The 21,192-nt window shown below is 42.8% G+C and overlaps 1 protein-coding gene across 5 annotated transcripts in view; it reads left to right on the forward strand.

Annotated features, from left to right (window-relative positions):
• The window catches only part of apbb2b (amyloid beta (A4) precursor protein-binding, family B, member 2b), a 52,926-nt gene extending 38,593 nt beyond the window's left edge, over positions 1–14,333 (forward strand). For 4 of the 5 annotated variants that reach the window (XM_086211507.1, XM_086211511.1, XM_086211509.1 and 1 more), the window contains 6 exons: positions 2,524–2,638; positions 4,263–4,350; positions 6,200–6,283; positions 6,388–6,503; positions 9,480–9,659; positions 10,911–14,333. In XM_086211507.1, coding sequence (XP_086067633.1) covers positions 2,524–2,638; positions 4,263–4,350; positions 6,200–6,283; positions 6,388–6,503; positions 9,480–9,659; positions 10,911–11,081 — 754 coding nt within the window. In that variant the 3' untranslated portion in view covers positions 11,082–14,333. The remainder of the gene's footprint in view (positions 1–2,523; positions 2,639–4,262; positions 4,351–6,199; positions 6,284–6,387; positions 6,504–9,479; positions 9,660–10,910) is intronic. The other variant, XM_086211510.1, reaches the window with a different exon arrangement.
• The last annotated feature ends 6,859 nt before the right edge of the window (positions 14,334–21,192 follow it).

The raw sequence follows: 21,192 nt of genomic DNA on the forward strand, positions 1-21,192 counted from the left end.
GCATCCACATCTGCACACAGTGGGGAGAATCTGAGCAGTGGGAATTCTTGAGCTGCAGCAAAGGGAGGAGGAGAGGCGGAGGAGAGGAGATGGTTAGAGGGAAAGGGGAGGGGGAGCAGGGTTTTGGCAGGAGAAAAGGAGAGGGGGGGATGAGGCTGACAGAGGGGGAGCTATGGTTAATACTCTCTGGATGTGGAGCAGACAGGTTGAGGAGTGTGTACTCGGATGCTGTATTAGGAAAAATAGATGGTGTGTGTCTAAAGACGCTCCCGGGTTCTGGATTTTCAGCCCCCTCAAAAAATAGGAAAACAAACCTCTGTGAGTATATGCCTTCATTTACTTTGGGAACCATCATTTCTCTGTGGTTTTATTGTGAAATAGCAGGAAAAGGAAGGGAAAGCCCAGACACCAAGAGGCCTCAGCGTGTAGGGGATGCTGCTGTGCCTCTCGTTTGGTTTTTATTGCTGATTCAGATGTTCAACTGGAATTATAGGAAATATTTTCTTGGTTTGCATGTGGATGGCTAAACTAGCAATGCTGGATATGCATAGACATATAATTAAGGGATTAATCTGAACCCTCTTTCTCTATATTGCACTTGAAATTCTCCCTTTTTTAATTTCCAGACATGTATGGGAATGACATAATAAATTCTTGTACTCATTTGCCATTTTACATCATATTTTATGTCTTTCTGGCCGACAGTTTGAAAAAAATAACGCTTTTTGGGGGATTGAAAACCAAGTTGGAGCATGGATTTTTTTTTTTTCCCCCTCCATCATCCACCCCCCTTCTCTCATCACACACTGTCTTTCCCTGTGAACGGCCGGAGTGGATGTCTCAGCACAGGAGTGATACCCCAGCGCCTTCCCTCGCTTCCCCTGTAGCACGAAACTCATTATCACCATTGAGATTACGAATCCCCACAGCAACCTTGACATTTTCAGTGGTGTTAGCATGAAGATAAGATTATATTAGCTATCACTCCCCCACTCTCACTGCTCCCTTCCCTTTCTTTCCCTCTCCCTCTCTTTCTCTTTCTTTCTTCCCCTCAGACTTTTATCTTCCCTCTTATCTTTGCTGTGTACATTGTTGCAAGCTCACTTCCAATTTGCCTCTGCCAGCATTCCGCCTCTCTCATTATATTAAATATTCCTCTCACTTGCTTTCTTACTCACCTCTGTGTTTTCGTGGCCCTTAGATTTTCTTTTACTTCTTTTAAGATATACAAACCCCCTCCCCCAGCAGCCAATAAAAGCTCATCGTTGCTATTTAGAACAGCAACCGTCCCCCTCTTTTCATTTTCAATCTTGTTTTTAATATTTTACTACAAGATTAGCTGCTCTCCTTCAGTGCATTGCTGCTGCTAAGGCTTCTCTAGAAGGATTAACAGAAGGATTGAGTGTGTATCTTAATGCCAACCTCGTGTGTTTTTTGTTCATATTTACCACTTTTTCCCTTTGGGTAGTTTTAATATGACAGCTTTGTTTTTTTCCATTGTCATCTTCTAACTGTCTTCTTTTCCTCCCTTGCTTCCTTGGACTCAGAGAGAGGTAAACACATTCCTTCCTTTCATTCCCTCAAACCTCCTGCGGTATCTCTCCATCATCTCTTGTCATTCCTTATTGTTTAATTTCCTCTGTGCCTCATTTTTCCTAAACTTCAAAGTGCCTCGTGACGTACGGTATCACCGTGCACACACACTTAGAGATTGAGGAAATGAAGGTGACCTCCTCTGTCCTTCTCTGTCTACCAGCATTTTTAAGTACGCGCACACACACACACACACACACACACACACAGAGGAATAGGAATCTTGTGTAGAGACTTCTCCCCCTGAGGAGTTCTGAGCTCTTGTTCCCTCTCAGGCCGGTGCTTCCTATTACATCGTACGGCACACAGCTTGAAGGAGGTTATTTAGTTTGACTTTATAAGCATTTCTGACGTAAATCGGCATGTGTGCGTGCTGTACCGGGACAATCTGGTGCAGTTATATATCTTCTCCAAAATATTCAGTCTTCATTCCTTATTCCTTCCCTCCCTTCCTTCTCTTTTTTCATCTTCTTTTATTCCTTCTATTCAGCGGTGTTAAATTGTTTGCAGCTCCAATGGGCCCAGGGGAAAGTTCTTTTTCCACTGTCACTCTATTCAACTCCCTCTTGCATCACATTGCTCTATTGATCTCTGGGGTCCATCGACCTGAATGTGTCTATGTGTGTGTGTGTGTGTGTGTGTGTTGTGTATTCATCAGACTGATAAAGGTCAGTCCATCTCTCATCTGTCTCCAAGTGCTGTCAGTCTCAGAAGGGGTCCACATAAACACACACATCACAAACTCACCATTTATCTTACTTGTCTTCAGCTACTTCCAAAAATAGTCCCAGCAAACTGTCCTCTACCTTCTCTACTTGGGCATCCTCAGTAACCCTGTGTGTGTGTGTGTGTGTGTGTGTGTGTATGTGTGTGTGTGTGTGTGTGTGTGTGTGTGTGTGTGTGTGTGTTGTATTCTTTTCTTCCTCCTAGGGACTTTGCATATGTGGCACGGGATAAAAACACACGGATCCTGAAATGTCATGTGTTCCGCTGTGACACACCAGCCAAAGCCATCGCCACCAGCCTCCATGAGATCTGCTCCCGGGTAAGTGGTTCAATCTGGAGGAGGGGTCCACGCACACTTAGACACACACACACACACACACACACACACACACACATATGCAAGGCCAAATCAGGATTTGACTGGGATTAAAACTCAACCAGTCTGTCACTTGATGGAAGAAATGTTGCTTCTACCAGACAGGTTGGACTGAGAGATAAGAAAATGTGGTCTGATGGTCATCACCACAGTGTCTTTGGAGGAATCTTAGGGAAAGTACCTCGTAGTGCCTACACATTTGACCTAGCTTTACAAAATATGTGGCATGAAACCATCGATGGGTTCTTCACTTTGTCCATGTAGCATTTTAACATTTTAGTGTACCATGCAAATCCCCATGAATCATATAAAATATCTCAAAAGTGGCATTGTTAAATCACTGGAAATTTGATTTGATCTTGTTGCCTTCACATCAATTGAAGATTTCACCTCATAAATGAATGTTTGTTTGTTTTTGTTTTTTTTTAATTTAACGTGTCACATGAGGATGTTGTTACTGTTTCACTTTGTGGTCTTAGCTGATTTTCCCTTTAGATTCCATGACTTTTCCTTCCTTGCATTACTCCATTACTCTCTTCAACCAGAATGCATTTCCAGCACTAAAATCTTCCATTAAAGCCTGCAGAGCAGAAGAAAATAGCACTGATTCCTAAACCTAAAACAACACAACGACTCAAGCGTGTGGTCTTTATTTATTTATTTATTTTTTTAGCAGATTACCAATTCATCTTTGAATCGTGTCTAAAAAAACAAGAAAAAGAAAGAAAACAAAGATAAACCTCTCATTTCCTGCACCACCCCCCCGCAAACAGAGGTTTTTATCTTCTCTGTTTTATCGACTAAACTCACTCAACATTAATGAACTTTTGTCCTCATAAACCATATTTATTAGTCAGATTTCATTTGGGAAACATTAGGATGCTTCACAGATTCACAATTTTCTGTGAGATCTGCTGACTTTTATAAGTTCTTTTAAAATCTACAAGTCTTCCAAACTTTCGCATTCCTTTGAGTAAGGGGGGCTACTGAAATGTCATTGGAGAGAAAAGGTGGGGCCGGAGCTATTTGTCCTTCCTCACATCCTTCATGTTAATCCTAAATGTCCTAGTGGTTTTACTGTCAACCTGTATAGGATATTGAAGCTGTTTAATGTGGAATTTTCACAGATGAAAGGATATAAAAGACAGGGAATTGGTCACAGCAGGAGTTGCTGAGGTGCAGATTTGCTGCGACAAACTCTGTAATACATTAAATCATGTATAATTTATGTGTGCCGTTTGCGTGTGACTTTTCATCTGTCTGGATCCGAGTTTGCACGTGAGCTGCACTGCGGGAAAAGGCTTTTACCCTCCTTCAGGAAAGAGGAGTGTGACCTGGTTTATGTGTGTGTTGGTGCTCCCCAGGTGAAATGAACAGACAGCATGACATTATCAGGGGTGAAGCTGCTCCACGTTTTCCTCAGCACTTCGGCATTTAGTTGCTCTTTCATCGTTTCATCTTTCCTCTTCCTCCCTTGACCGTATGTGGTTTTCCACATGCCGTTTCCTCATACTTCTCCGTCTGTCTGTCCTTCTTTGTGTACTCCTTCCTTCACTCCCTCCTCCAGATAATGACAGAGCGAAAGAATGCCAAAGCAATGGCAGGAGGCTCTCTCCAGGACAGGATGCAGGCAGGACTCGATCTCCCTTTACAAGGTAGGCTTCATACCTACAGTATCGTACTCAGAGTTTGTGGTGAAAGAGAAGAACCGAAGTGAATGAATGAGGTGCTTTGACTCAGTGGGTTCAGTTCTTACTGCTCTTACAACCAACATTTTCAAGTTGTTGCATAGCCAAAGCAGGTTCATTCATGTAGTTTGATTAATATGTTTATTAGGCCTGGGTAATGAGATGCTACCAGGACGTATTAGTTTCTCTAATTAGAACCATTGAATAGTTTGATGTTCATGACATCAGTGACACAGAGATTTTTACTTTGACCATGGTATTATCTTGTCTTGGTATGTTTACTTTTACTTAAGTAAAGGAACTGTGTACTTCCTCCACCACTGGGTTGTACCACTGACATGAAACCTGTTTTCTCTCCACCAGGTCATTGAAAATTATCATTAAATATAATTCCTTATTACTGTGATGTTTGAGTGCGTATCTCAGAGCCTTAAACTAACTGATGCATTTTTATAGATTCGTTACTAACAGACCTTATCAGCAGGATGCAGTTATTAGATTTTAGGCCAGCGTGGCATAATGTGCTAGTGTTCCTTGTCTAACGTACACATCAAATTTACAGCTTAGAGGTGAATGGAAGTGCTTGATTTTTAACAGCCACGAGGAAGGTGAAAGTAGCCAGCCAAGTAGCGGCGAGACAAACCTTCTTGTACTCCAGAGACAAAGCAGGAGCTCAGAGTTGAGGGGATGTGAAGGCAGAATCATATCCTCAAACTTTATTGTTCTGCTTCTCTTATTCAGTCCTCAGTTTGGGTAACAACAAGCGTCTGCTGTCTTCACTAACTGTTCTATATTCTCTTGGGCTCTGTCAAAGAGACACGATGATGAGATAGCGTCTCATTTGTATACACAGTGTTGCTGACAGCTCCTCAAATCAAACAGCTGCAGTGTCTGTCTCTGCCGAAAGAACCCCCCCCCCACCACCACCACCTCCACCTCCACCACCACCACCTCCACCCCCGCCCCCGTGCGTGCGCAAAAACCCTAAACTCAATTACCTCAGTGAAATTACATTCTCATTCTTCCTTATTGAAAAATCCATAATCTGTGAATGTGAAAATAATTTAAATGAGTTTGAATGTAATAATAACTTCAACTGATGGTCACAAGATATAATCTACTTCACTAAAAAGTCTGTTCTCAGCATTTCTGCGGGAGAGGTTTCAAGGTGTCGCTAAGCCTTTGTTCAGAGCTGACATTAGCACGCATATTCAGTGAAGCGAACAGGATAATCAGTACAATTTGGGATCCGATCTCGTGTCCGATTCACACAACTGCTGCTCAGAGCGAGACGGAAACAATTATCTGCCCAGATGATCGTGTTGTGTGAAGATTTACAGATCCAATCTCAAACCTCTTTATCTGCTCCCAGACTCAGTGGAGCCACCACGATCCTCTCAAACACGTTTGATGTTTAGGATTTTTAAACGGGTGATGATTTCAGTACATTTTGAGCAGAGCCACGATGCTTGTGCATTTTTGAGATAATGCAGAACAACTAGGTTTGAAGATTCTCCGTCTTTGCACGACGACCAGATTTCTGGGTTGAGATCCAATCCATAAAACCACGTGTGGACAGATCTCTCCCTTTCGCTCACTTCAATCTTCTTAAACAAATAACAATCCTGTCAGATCATCTAAACACTTCCATGCTTTCCTTAAATAGAAAATGTCTGTCAGGTATAAACAGTAAACCTAAAATGAAGATCTGCTATTAGGCTGGCATGCTGCTCCCGGGGAACCCTCTAGAAATGTTTGCTGTCAGCTGTTTACATTCAGCGATTTTCGTTTTTGTTTTTTGTGGCTTTTTTCCCAGCAGAATTCCCCACACCAAAGACAGAGCTGGTTCAGAAGTTTCAGGTGCTCTATCTTGGGATGATGCCTGTCGCCAGACCAATAGGTAGGTTTCAGACATGCACAGTTTATGTTGTGTTGTTATTATATATATATTATATTTTTATTCAGGTATTTCATTTTGTTTATTGTCAACTTTCTCTAATCCAGGCATGGACATACTGAATGGAGCCATCGACAGTCTCATTAGTTCCTCTAACAAAGACGACTGGACTCCAGTAGCTCTCAACGTAGCAGATGCTACCGTCACCATCAGCAAGGAAAAGGTCAGACACTCACCTTTGGTTGCCTTCACGGGTTTTTGACTTCATTACTTTGTTCCTTTCCGTTGGCTTGTTACTGGAGTCTTTGATGCAGGTTCCTCTTGTGCTGACTAGCAATTGATAGCTAATTTGCCACTGTATGCCTGGAACTCAACTTTTTGTTTTCCCCCCCCAAAAAGTTGGTGATTGCACCTGGTATCACTTCTATTGAGGTTCCAGTCAAACCCTACAAGTTGATATAAAAACACTGCAGGCCCCTGAAATGTTCAGAGAGGATTGCACTAGAGTCATCACTTCATTATTTCATCACTGTGTCATCATTGTGTGACACTGTCAAGCTACATGGCATTATTTTTTTCACTTCAACACTCAGAAAAATGGCAATCCACAAAACCACTGAGGAGGAGCGGTTTTTCTGTTTGGTTGTTTTTCCAGAGGAAGGCTGGGTTCAGCTTGAGCTAAAGCTCTGTTTGGCCCATAGATCTGGGGTTGAGGGTTGAGGTTGAAGACTGCAACAGAAGAGAAGGTGAGGTTTGGCGTGGGTCTCATCACCTCCCAGGGCAGACATGGGTGATTTTCCTGAGCCCACTTTCCCCAAATTTCAAACTTCCCTGTGGCTCTTCGGTGCCATGCTATAGCTCTGACACGCAACAACTACTCTCCCCATCTCACCTGCATGCGGCATTGAGTCAGCACTGCTGCAAATGGGTCGGCTTCTTCCATATTCCCAGAGCTACCCCTTCCCCTCCCACACACACTTTGATTTTGATCTTGACCTCCATAGTCCATATCGTAAATATGGCCATGCCCTTCATATCGAGAAGCTACTGTTCCTGACATCCTGAGAAACCCCACCCTATCCTGCCCTACCCGACTCTATCCTATCCAACCCGATGGCATCCTCTTATCCTAAACAGACTAAAACAATAACTTCATCCAGATCTGATCTTCTTTCATTTCGCCACTCACACTGATAAATTATTGATTTGGGGGAATTTCAACATTTGCGACCGCTGCCCATCCAAACCTGTGGTTAATAAATCTTCATGCCTTGTGGACTCTTTTAATGTAATTCAATCAGTGTCCGGTCCAATTTATCAAAGGGGTCACACACAAGACCTTGAAATTGTTGATGCAGCCATTTTTGACCATTTTAATGATTATATTTGAATCCACATTGTCTTGCCCCCCTACCACAATCTCCCAACCCCACTCCTTCCATTTTGACCATCTCTCTACTACGTTCTTGCTCACTTACTTTCTCGTGTCTTCAATGTCCTTCACTCCTGTACCAACACTGAGAGGGTGAGCTCTTTTTTTCAACTCATCCTGACACTTGGGGACCTTGCAGCTCCTTTTTAAAACTCAAGTCTAGTTCCGCATGGTTGAATGACTCCCCACATGCTCTCAGACAAGATTGTAGGAGGGCAGAGCACAGATGGAAAAAAGACAAACTCCAGGTCTTACATGACATTTTCAAAGATTGTTCATAAGTTATTGCTCCATTAAGACCGATAATGTATAAGATAAAGGTGATTTAATTAACAGTTATGCCTGCAGGCTTCCAATTTTCCATTCTAAATCCTACTATTGCTTCTATTACCACCCCTGCCTCCACTGTTGAAACCTATGCATTTCTTCATTAACAAAATTGGCAATATAAGTCCTCCCATCTCATCCCCATCTCATCCCCCTCTGATCCCGCTGACTCACTTCATTCAATCAAACCTCTCCAGCAGCCTCATGCAGCTCCCCCTGTTGTCACTTGGACACCACCCGTTGTCCCTTAGACAGTGTCCCATGAAGCCTTTTGTCACAATCTGTTCCTTTATTTTTATGGTCATAAATGGGTAACTTGCTTCAAATTTGACACATGCAATTTTACAACCTCCCCGAAAGAAATTTAGCCTCCTTGAGTCTCCGCATATCGTAGCAAGTTGAACACTTATTATAAATTTCAGTCTGGTTTTGACCCTTTCAAACAATGACAGTTTTAAAAAACTTGAAGGCTGAAGACTGTCTTCATGGCCCAGTGTTGAGCTGGTGTGCCTCCTCGTGTGAATGAGAAGTTAAACAAATTTAACATCAAGATGAATTTATATGAGCTTCATCCACAGCACCTGGTTAATGTGGCATTCCTCAAGGTTCAATTTCAGGGCCTCTTTTACTTTCACTATATACTGTATGTTTCCTTTTGTTCATGTCGTTTATAAACACGATGTTTGATGTCACTCATATGCACGACATGCAGTTTTACCTACCAGTCAAACCTGATGGTTGAAACACACTTGCATGCATAAAATGTGTATAACAGTTGTTGCATGTATTCAATTAGGAGCAGCTACAGTTACGATGTTAATTGTGCATCACATTGCATTTTGTCCTGCTTCAGGCATATATAATCAGAGTCTCTGCAGAACTGTGTAAAAAAAAAAAATGATTTCAACGATTATATTTTGCCCTCCTAGGAGTGTAATTAACCCAAGCGAGGGCCCTCATCTCCAGATTTGCACACAAGTAAAAAATATGGGTGTTTTGCCTTGACACTTAATTAATTTTAATAAACAAGTCAAGAGAATTGTGAGGGCTCGCTTTCATCAGCTGTTTTTAATTCGGTTCAACGTAATTCGTGGTAGGACCCATTCTACCCGTTCTCGACTCAATATAGATATTTTAAACTGATACACACGCTCTTTTCAGACTTGAGGTGAAAGATTTCACTTTATTGTGTATTGAACAATCCTTTATTAGCATAATCAAGCATAGAGGATGTCAGCAGTAACACCCCGGCTGCTCAAGTGGGCCTTTTTAATAGGATGCGGCAGGTTTACTGGGCAACTGTGCTGTCTGAATTTATGTAACTTTGATTACAAAGCCCAAATATAGTCGTTGATTCTGTTCCTCTAAAATGTGTCATACTTGTTTCAAAGTAATATACTGTGCAGGTATATAACATCATACACTAATGTTTCCAACCAGGATGAAACAGAAGTGCTGGTGGAGTGTCGTGTGCGTTTCCTGTCTTTCATGGGTGTTGGTCATGACGTGCACACGTTTGCCTTCATCATGGATGCAGGCGGCCACCGTTTCGACTGTCACGTCTTCTGGTGTGAGCCAAATGCTGGGAGTGTGTCCGAGGCCGTACAGGCAGCTTGTATGGTGAGTCACTGAGAGAATTCGCCAGTTGAACACAATATTAAAATATGGTAAGGCAAGTGTACACAGCTGACCTTTATTTCTGGCATTTAACCTAAAACCCATTCAAAAATCCTATAGTCTTCATTTCATATCACGTCTTTTTCACAACAGCTTTTCCTCAACTAAATTGATGGATTGCATTTAGGACCTGTTTGCACTCAGAAAATTACAAAGTTGTCAAGCATTAAGTCAAAACGGCAAACAAATTACTTAATATGCACAAGCTTTAATGCAACCAGCTGGCGTTGAATTCAATCACAGAATTGAGCTCTGTTGAAAGGCTTCCTTGATTTTTAATTAAACTTAAGGTGCCAAATGCAAAATGCTTGCATATTGCAAATTTAAACCAAAGTCATTCACTTAAAGTAAAGGGAGGCGTAGGCATTTAGAGCCTCACTTTCCTTCAAAGCCATTGTCCTTGCTAGTAGTTTAGCCTGGGTCGGGTTTTCAGTGTTGACAGATGGGTGTTTTACTGTCCGACCCATATGCTCTCTTCAGGATGTAATGAGGCCCTCTGACAAAGTGCAGTTGGTGTAAAACATGCATTCAAATCAAGAGAAGCCACCTAAAGTTAAAATACAGCATCCGTTGTCTTTGAAAGAGAACAGACAGATATTGAGTATCGATTTTTCTGTTAAACCTAAAAGATAAATGTTTGCCATGACTGCTGTCCTCCTCTCCAGGAAAACTTTTTTATTGAGGACACGTACCTCATATTTGCCACTGTAATGATGATAATAATAATCACCTGTCAATAATGGCATCCCAGAATTCCCTCAGTGTTGTTTTCAGACTATTAGTGTTGCTCGTCTTCCTCTTCATCGTCTGAGCTGGGTAGAAGTCACAAGATCAGTCAGCTGCTGGCCTTGCTTTTGATCACACATCAGAATATTATATATTGGTGTGGGCACACAAACACACACACACACACACACACACACACCTCACACACACACACGCAAACACTAAATCTGATTCGCAATGACAAGTCATCAGTCATTACTATTGATCACAGCCTCCACTCTGCAACACACGCATCACACAGAGGTACACACACACACACACACACACACACACACACACACACACACACACCTCAACAGCCCTACACTCAGCAACTGTAAATCTCTATTCTTTACAACACCTCTACTGCTCTATCTCTCTTTCTCCCTCTTGCTCCCTCTCTCTCTCTCTCCCTCCCTCCCTCCCCAGCTGCGGTACCAGAAGTGTTTGGTCGCTCGCCCCCTCTCTCAGAAGGCCTGTGGCTCCTCACCAACCGGAGACTCAGTGTCCCGCCGGGTCTCGACCAGCGTAAAGAGAGGTGTCCTGTCCCTCATCGACACTCTAAAACAGAAGAGACCCGTAACAGAGTTGCCGCAGTAACCACAGCTAAGCACCACCGACTCCCTACCACGACCCCCTGTCACCATGGTAACTAGTCCCACCGCTGCCGAAAAATTGACGCTACCACAGATTCACATAACCATGGAAACACCGTTAAGCCCAAAGGTTTTGGAAATCCTTTCATGATTTTTGCTCTCTGGAGCACATAGGAATTTTACCTCAAGAGTTCTTGAGCTGCAGATTGTGTCCTCAAAACAAGTGAGATGAATGATCTCCACACGGGCAAAGGGACAAAGGTGATGGTGTACATAGAAGTTTCTCTTTCTCCGTCAGCACAGAGAAGGAGCAAGACAAGAGAGCAAACCTGAAGAACAAAGAAGTAGGAAGTGTGTGTGTGTGTGCGTGCGTGCGTGTGTATGTGCGTGCGTGCGTGCGCGATGAGCGATCTCATTGTTGCCCACACTGCTCATCTCTTCATGCTCGCATTGTATTTGTGTCTGTGCTGCCAGCATGACCTTGCACACCTGGCCACACCCTCTGTCATTCACCTGGTTGTCCTGTCAGTCTGTAGTGCCCCGAACCCCCCCCAATTCCTCTTAAATACACAGTAGACTTTAACACGGAAGGAAGGAACTCTGAAAGCGACGCTGTTATCAGGAAGCAAAGAAGAGGGAGCGAACGGACTGGAGAGCTTGTTGTGGGTCTACAGCACACTTGTTCAACTGATCCTGCATGAACTTTTTCTACCACAGTGAAACGTTCTATCCACTGCTGCTGCTTTCAGAGAATGAAGGGGTGAGAAATCAGAAGCCACATTGTTTTTCCTGTCTTCGTCGTTCTTTGTTTCTCGTCAGCTGTGCAAGACTCAGCCAGACGAACGGTGACCTTTCACCTGAAGCATCTTCCATGTACTTCCAGTTGTGTTTTGACTGTTTTTGTTACCCTTTGGAAAAGGACAGATGATAGCCATAATGGAGGAAGACACACGAGTGTTCCTTACTCCCCACACTCTCTCTGGTATCCAGTACTTGACTGCTGCTCTTTGATACACATGCTGGAGGAAATCTGACTGATTATTCCTTTAAATCAGACATGTATCAGCGATATGAGACAAGCTGGAGGAATGTGCTTTTATACTTGTGTGTGGTTGCAATGATTTTGTTCAGAGCTGTGATTTGAACTGAGGAGGTGAGAAGGAAGAAGAGCGAGCGCTCACCTCCAGCCTCGGCGAAGAGGAAAACCAACAAAGGCATGTTGACTCAAACTAACAGGACTTTCCTGGGCTGCCATCTGTCTGTCTCCAGGGTTCTGTTCACTTGAATACGCCTTCTGTTTTGTCCATCACCTTCGTACTTAACTGTTGGTCTGTTTGCATCAGTGCCACAGGATCACGAGCGTCTGGTCTGTTTTCTGTGATTTATGCTCACAAGAATCTCACTTCAACACTGCTAGCTCCTCCCCAACAAACACACACACACACACACAGCAGTTGTTACATCATATACAAGTAACCAACAGAATCATGTGATCCCTGTCAGCTTTAAGTGTACACATGACAGTATGGAAAAGCCCATCAATCCTGCATGTACCACAATGTTAAGAAGCAAAAGAGACACGAGCAAAACTGGACTGATACAAGTGTCCTCCTTCAGACGGATGATGATCAACAAAATGAACAATATCTGACGTGCTGATATTCAAATATCTCTGCATTCAGGAGGCAACCACAGTCAGGTTATGTATTTTGTGTCATACACTTTCATAATCCCATGTGTTTTCAACAGTTCAAATCCAGAGATGTCTTTGTTATTCCAGATAATGGTACGTTTCATCTGGTCGTCCAACAACGGCGTCAGATACTGTCACCACTGTAGCTGCTGCAACAACGCGCTCGTGATTCCAGCGTAATTGTTGGGGCTATGGCTAACAGGCTGACCCACATTAGCACATGCATAGTCAAAACTTAGCCTGTTCACGTAACGTTAGCCAACGTTACTTGCGGTTATTTCACTACAATGAAATGACACAAGATGAATAAACCTTTCATACATGGCCTCCTTCATGAAAAACCATTTCTGCCAGAGTTGTTAACAATAAAGACAACAGCTCCCATCATGCAACACTTCATTACAACTTTATTGAACCGTATCTCATATCTTTTTGATAAACAGAAATTTAAGCAGCAGAAATATTCCGCATATTTAAAACAAATCAGTTTGAAACTGCAGGAATTCAGAGAAAATATTCTGAACTGAGTTTCAACGTTAGCTAAAATCCTAGCAGTCAGCAGAGAGAGTAGCTGCCTGCGTCTGTGTGCATTCACAACCTGCCGTTTCAGAAATGAGCAATGAGACTTCATGTCATGTGTAAACTGAAAGCTTAGCAGGTGAGCGTAATGGGGGCGGGGGGGTCCATCATGACATCAGTGGGTCGCAGGATCTAGGAGTGTTACTGAGATTTTGTCGAGAAATGAAGCCACATCATTTTCTTTCTATCACGCGGATGTTGAAATGTGAATGAGATGACAAATATTGTGTTCATAATATCCATTATAATGTAACATTTGGCATTAATCATTGTTATAAGCTATACTTTCATTTTGAATGTTTTTCCTGTCATTTTCTTATAATGAAATGCCTTTTTTCCTTCTTCTTCTTTTTTTTGAGAACTCACCAAATGGCCAAAGTGTAAAATATTGATATACATTGTTGTAGATAAGAAAATACAAGAGCAAATAATGAAAAAGAAGAAAAGGAGAGGTGAAAATTCCCACAGTTGTCAATTCCGTTGATACTGAATGAGCAATTATCTATGCATTCTTTTGATCTGGAGAAAGTGGTTACAAGCCTTGCATGCCCATGGACGTCTGAAAGAATGACTGTATGTACTGAACAGAAATATTTTTATTTTATTTATTCTATTTTATAAAGGTATATACTGATTTTATTAGTTGAGGCAAGTAAAGTCTCTTGACTCAGTGTCATTGTCTCAGTCCCTGGTTAACTCACAATGCTACAACAGGCTCGGCTTCGCAGATTAAGGAAATATATCTTCACCTTGTACAGCGCACTGAGGGCCGGGAGCCCGCCGCCGCCGCCGCTCTGAGGAGGATGACGATGATGAAGCAGTGGACTCCCGGCACCTCTATAGCTCACACTCATAAACAACAAAGACACACACTCCATTTGTCACAGATGGATGTGTTGGCTTCTGTTTGCTGCTCACTGATTTGTACGCTTTATCAATGTAACCAATTGTGAGAATAAACAGCATAATAATAAAATAGAACTCTTTCATGTATGTGTGTGTTTGTCAGGCTGGATAATTGATTGATTCAGGATATTCATCAGCTCATTACCTTCTGAGGAGGTGAGACTCTGACTAGGGTGCTGTGTGATTTGTCTGATTAATTTGGGCCTCTTTCAAAATGCATTTTAAACCTTAAATACACAAAAGACATTTTATTTGCGTAACTGAATTCTTAATTATCTGGCGACCATGTGAGTGTAGTGAGATGGTGTTGCCATGGCAACAGAAAAGCTCCACCCTCTGATGTGCAACGGTGGCCAGATGAAATGAAATTCAGTTTGAGGGGAATGTTTAACGATTATCTGAATCCCGTGTTTTTTTCTTTTAATTTCTCTAGAAATTAAAGCACGAACACGTAACTGTATTTACTTTTCTTCAGGGACGAAAGCACCTTATTTTTTTTAACTTTTCTTTCTAGATTTTCTTCCAGAAGTGTCAGCAGATACCTGATTTATGGACTTGTACTGCACTGAACGTTGCATATGAACATCCGTGTCTCTCATCTCCAAAGGTCTCTACAGTTTTGGGTTGGAGGACCGGTGATGGAGGCTGGGAGAGAGACGCACCACTCCCACAGCCTTCCTGCGTCCCACCTCCTCCCTGTGCCTTCCTGGTTCAACTTTATCCTTCTCTGCTTTCTCAGGCTGTGTGTTTTGCCTCAGCACCTGCTTGGAGGATGTGTGAGGGGGTGGTGGTGCAGGACCGGCAGGGGAGGGGGGTCCTCCAGTGGAGGCAGCAGTGGCTGATGCTGTCAGGGCTGCTATAGGAGGCGTGTGGCTGGAGGGTTTTATTGAGGATATTAGTGTCAGAGTAAGATGAGGGATCCGTCTTGCTTTGCTTTTTATTGGACGGCTCCTGTGATGCGGATGTCGTTTCTTTGTTGGCGTCTTCTCCTGACCTCTCGGATGGCGCTTGAAGGCCGTTTGAGTCCTCTTGGCTCGCCGTTTGATCTTCAGTTTTCGCCCTTTAAGTCCTTTTATCTTCCTTAATCTGTTTCCTCCCTTATTTTCCTCTTTCCCCTCCTCCACACCTCCTTCACTTTTGTCCCCTTCATGGTCTGAATGTACGGGATCGTTCCCAGTCCCGGTGGAGGGGGATGAAACCATGTGATCCTTCTTGCTTTTCCCCCTCTTACCAGGGTTTGATGGCTCAAGAATTATTCCACCCAGGAGGCCTTTTGCTGCTGCCCTTGCCAGCACATCCTGAACTGATTCCACCTTCGTGGGATCAGGCTGAAAAAGCAAGACCAGTTTAAGATTTGATGTGAAGGTACAACACATAAAAACTACTGGGCCCAGGGGGGGTAGCTTAGCGCCAAGAAGATCTATACAACAAAACATGACGCAGTAAAAATGAACCACGGCTATAAAGTGAAGCTGCAGAGGAGGAGAAGGAGGTGGAGATCACTGGAGGTTTCATAACCTCCCTACAGATCGGGAGGGACACAGTCGTCTCCTCCCTCCGGCTCACTGTATTTAGCAGAAACTTTACAACTTATAGATTTTAGCAACTGCAAATCAGAGGTGCACCTGAGGCATGAGGGAACTGCTGTCAGGAGCAGAGGGGACGAGGCAGGAGAGAAGGGACTGAAAGATCTTCAATATAAACAACGACAAAGGGAACCTAAATATAAAGAAACTAACAAAATCAGAGGAAAGGCACAAAGACACGAGAGAGCAGAAACAGTCGGGACCATGACTGAAACAGAGAAAATAAACAAACTCAACTAATTACAAAAACAGAAACGGATCAGAGACACAAAGAACAGGGACGTGATCGGCGAAGACCGAGAAACAAGTAACAAGAAAAAGACGGGAAGTATTAAGCAATGCCGGACAAAGGTGGGACGTGCATTTCAAAATAAAACAAGAACTAAAAAAAAAAAAAAAAAAAAGGTCTTCAGCAAACGCGAGGAATGAGGGCGAACTTTAGGGAATATTAAACAACAAAAGTGAGTCCACTCAGGTACAAACGAAAACTCCAAAATGAATTAGAAAATCCACAATGTCAGTGTAACACCTTCTTGGTACATTTATGTAGGATTAATTTGTGTTGCTCATTAAACTGCACAATATACAATACAATTACAATTAGTACATTTCTGAAAGAATAACTCCACATTAGATTGTTTTTTATGTCATTATATATCTAAAAATATTTCTACTTACACTTAAAGGGAAACGGAGGTGAATGAAATCATACACAATGTTCATTTTATATATAAATTGAAATCAATAAGCACGCTAAATGGTGAGGTTGTTGGTCTGACAGGAATAAAAGCGTGCTAACGTTGCCTCTACTCATTCAGTATGTAGCAGCAGATATAAACGGTTAATAAAGTGTGTGTTCGTGATGTGAGAGTCACATGATCCAGTGTGAGAGGGAAGTCAGGTGTCAACCCTCTCGCATCTATCGCCCTCTTTGCCAGTCACGGTGCTGATTAAATATGATCCCGACATATCTGTAGCCTGATTATCACCTCCAGCTGAGAGAGAGTCTGGAGCACCCGCTATGAAAACAGGGTGACACAGGAGGTGCGATGTAGGGTCATCCAAGGTGAGCAAACCTGGATGAAAAGTTAAGGGGTTTTCAGAGTTATTACTCGATGAATGTCTTTCATTGCGGAGATATTTCAGTGTTAGAGGATAGATGTCTGCCTTGTGAGAGTTCAATATAATTCATCGATTAAGAATTGCAACAGTTCTTATTCAGCAGCAGGCACAAACACACACAAGTACTTTGTTCGATGTTGCAGACACAAGGGAGAAGAACACATGGAGTGACTTCTAAACACAGGCTGTGACTCCATGTAAACCTTCCTGTTGTCGAATGTAAAATGGATGATTTATCTTAATCTGTTCACTCTGCTTTCATTCATGAGTAAACCTCACAACTGCTACCATGATACGAAAAAGGTAACTTGGAACAAAATGAACATTCAATTCAACAAATGTCTTCGAGAGGTGATGTCACGTATGACATGAGAAGTATGTCCTTATTTTGCTTTTATTCTGTGTTTTGTTCTTTATGTGTCTGTCACCTCTTTTGCATATTTTTGCAACTCCAAAATATTACCAAAGCTCCTATATGGATTTTGGTAGATATGAATTCATTTTTTGATCCATTCATTTGGTTCATGCAATTAAGTCTGCCTCAGGATGAGTGTGAAGTAGATCCATCCATTCATTCAGTTTGTTAAAGGCTAAAAAGTCCTTAAATGTATATATGACAACATTTGTGTGTATGAATGCTTTGGGAACGAGGCCACATTGTGAGCGTGTTAGCATGCTATCATTAGCATAAATACCACTGAGGCACGAGTGTGGCTCTTCGTGAGATCAGGTTCCTTTGATAACAGCAGCTTATCCATCCATCCATTTACTTCCGCTTATCCTGATAAGGGTCGCAGGGGGCTGGAGCCTATCCTATATCCTATCCCAGCAGCCTTCAGGCAAGAGGCGGGGTTCACCCTGGACGGGTCACCAGTCCATCACAGGGCCAACACATATAGACAGACAACCATTCACTCTCACAGCCACACCTACGGTCAATTTAGAGTATCAATCAGCCTCTTCCCCTCTTGATGTCTTTGGACTGTGGGAGGAAGCTGGAGTACCAGAGAGAACCCACACAGGAACAGGGAGAACATGCAGACTCACACAGAAAGATCCTGTGATGGAGCCGGGACTCAAACCCAGAACCTTCTTGCTGTGAGGCGACAGTGCTGACCACTGCACCACCGTCCCACTGAACATCAGCTTATGTTATGTGTAAATTCCACAGTTTTGACCAGATTTACATTGTGTGTTAGAATGTGAACAGCTACAGTAACTAAAATACACAAAACTAAAAGCAGCCTGTCAGAGTGGCTAAGCTCAAACTTTCAGCCTTCATTTTTCCCGTGTTTTTTTCTGAGTTTTGGAACTGATCTTTTCAAGGAGACGTCTTGCTGCCTCTCGCTCTCTCGCTCTCACCTGCGGTCTCTCCTGGCTGCCACGCATCTACTGTATATCAGATGCTTCCTCTTAAATCGTCCTCCAGCAGCTTGACGAGCGTGCAGTCATTCATCTGAGCAGCTGTAAAGCAGCTCTGTGTCGGTGCGGCTGCGGCTCCCGTATGATTTCACTCTCTCCAAGAATGAATGTTGAGCTAATTAGACATATGATCGTTAGCTTTTACTGTACTGCCACTGGACACATGCAGCTGTAGTCTCCTGCCTGCAACATTTTTTTTTTTTTTGAGCTGCGGGGGTTTAAAGAGCAGCATCTCATTTATTTCAGTTGTATTTTTCTTCTGTTTATGAGTGCAGAACGATGAGGGGGCAGATAGATGTGACACATCATGTCTGGAGGGGTCGAGGGAGGCTGGAACAATATTCATCTCTGCTGTAAACGCTAAAATGTTTCAGGCGTATTTCATCTGTAAATGGTCTGCTTTATGGAGTATTGGCATGATGCAGCAGTGGTTCAGAGAGCAACATTATTTGTGTGTGTGTGCGTGCGTGTGTGTGTGTGTGTGTGTGTGTGAGTGTGAGTGAGTGTGTGCGTTTGTATTCAGAGAAGCAGTGCTGGCCTACCTCCTGGCAGACAAACAGTACAAAAGTGCAGCATCAGCACCTCTGGAAGCAAACACACAAACACAAACACAAACACACCGCCAATCCTCAATTCGCCTTCAGACTTCACACACAAAATTTGCGTTGACATCTTTCTCACTTTTACTCTGTTTCAGTCTCTCACCTGTCGGGACAGACGAGCTACAAAGCAGCCGTTGGTGAAACGAGACGACTGAAGTCTGAAGAACTTAGAATCCGTGGTGTCTCCTGAGTGGGTGTCATCAGGGAATATCGGCCCGTTCACCCTGAGATGGAAGCACAGTGGCTACGCACGTGAAAAATTGTACGAGAAACGTTTTTATATCAACTACTGTTAGTTTTACCGGGTATATGAATGCACTTTCACCCCAAACAAAATAGAAAAACTGAAGTTTACAAAGCTGATCTTCCTCGCGATGAATCTTAAAGACATGAGAGGGGATTCGTCAGGAGGGTAATTGCAAAATCTCTTCTTTTTTTTTTAGACTGAGTACACACAAGACAGCTTTATAGGTGTAAGAAGAGGAAAATTAATCTCCCTGACTGACAGAATCCAATCAAATGTGAAAGCATAATTATTCTAATAATTCTAATAACTAAGTAATTAGTAAATGTTTACATGAGATTGAGGTGAAGGCAGCAGAGCTTCCCCAGCCTCCTGTGTTGTGTGTTAGCCAGTGACTAATTACATGTTTAAATAGCCTTGAACAGAGGAGTAATACTTGCGCGGCGTGTGTTTACCTGAATGGCAGCAGTTTGGAGGGAGTGTGTGTTTTCTCTAACACTCCTTTCACCAGCTGTTCGTTTTCCTCAGGATATTCTGAGCGGGTGCAGTACACCACAGTCTGAACCTTTGGGACTAACAAATAAAAACCAAGAGAGAATATATTGAAAAAGTTGAACATTAAGGACATAATATGTAACATTTGCACATTAAAATGTAACACGTGTAGCGCTCTTGTTTTAGGGTTGGGGCCATGGCTCCTACGATGTAATAAAGCAAAGATCCTCACTTTTATCTCAAGTGTACCTTCTTTTTGTAACGAGATGATAAAAGGGACATCCTGCTAATTTTGGAATATATTCTGAGGCACATTATTCACACACTCAGAGACTCTCAGAGGCCTTGCGCATGACTGGAGCCGGGGCCAACTCTTGGTTTGATACACTGCGGACCCAAAAGTCTGCCTGTTTTAGGGTTTTCTGGAGGGGAAAAGTCCTCCAAGTCAAAAGACGCCCCCCCCCCCCAAAAAAGAACTTGTGTTACTCCTTACAGTGTCATCAAAGTATGTATGTTGATGTTACTTTTTTTGGAGAGACACCTCAACTCAGCATCTTTGGTGTTTATTTGCGTACGTATGTGTGTGTATGTGTGTGTGCGTGTGTGTGCGGGCGCGTGCGTAGGCACACTGAACACTCACAGGTGACAGCGTGTGCTAGTAGCCGGGTCTGCTGGGTGGTCAGTTCACACAGTTTGCTTTGAGAAACCGAGCCGTGTGACAAATGTTCCAGCAAGTCCACGTCTGTCAAGAGAATGGATATTATTTTTAAAGAGACAACAACGAGCACGCTAGTCTTCAAATTCCCATCAAACCTACTAACTGACAAAATGTTCTTTACTCACTCAATCTCGCCCCCCTCACCTCTCCCCCTTCTTTCTTGGCCTTTTTTTTTTTTTTTTATATATTTGGTTTCATGCTCAGTGACAACTGTGTCACTGTAGATCAAGAGAAGTGATGTCACACTGTGTCAGAGCCCCCAAAAAAGAAAAAAAAGAGTAGCAGACAAGTGTGGATAAGATTGACTCAGCTGTGCACTCTTTTAGCTGCAGCTTCTGCGTTGACAGGAAATGACTTATGACCATGGATGATAGAGAGTGGAGCTCTTGATTTGTTTGTCACCTACCTCCATGTTCAGAGTGGATGATGGGTACGGGGTCGCTGAGGGCAGAGGACGAACACTGAGGAAGCACTATGATGACCTTTAGACGCTGGGCTGAGTTGTCCCTCTCATTCAGACCACAGAAGGCTTCTGACAGGATGCGAACATCTACACAGGGACATGAACCCCCATCAATTACAAAACCAGCATTGAGTAACCTTCAGGTATTATCTCATAACTATACAGTTATCTGTCTATTTTAAAGGTGCTGTTTGTAGAATGTAGGGTTGATGATTTCAATATCATATGATAAATACAATTCAATATTCACAGTTATATTTTCATTTGCGTATAATGACCTAAACA

This window comes from Aulostomus chinensis, chromosome 8 (genome assembly GCF_037954235.1).
Source record: "Aulostomus chinensis isolate RoL2024-O1b breed Wild chromosome 8, RoL_Achi_v1.0, whole genome shotgun sequence".
Taxonomy (NCBI): domain Eukaryota; kingdom Metazoa; phylum Chordata; class Actinopteri; order Syngnathiformes; family Aulostomidae; genus Aulostomus; species Aulostomus chinensis.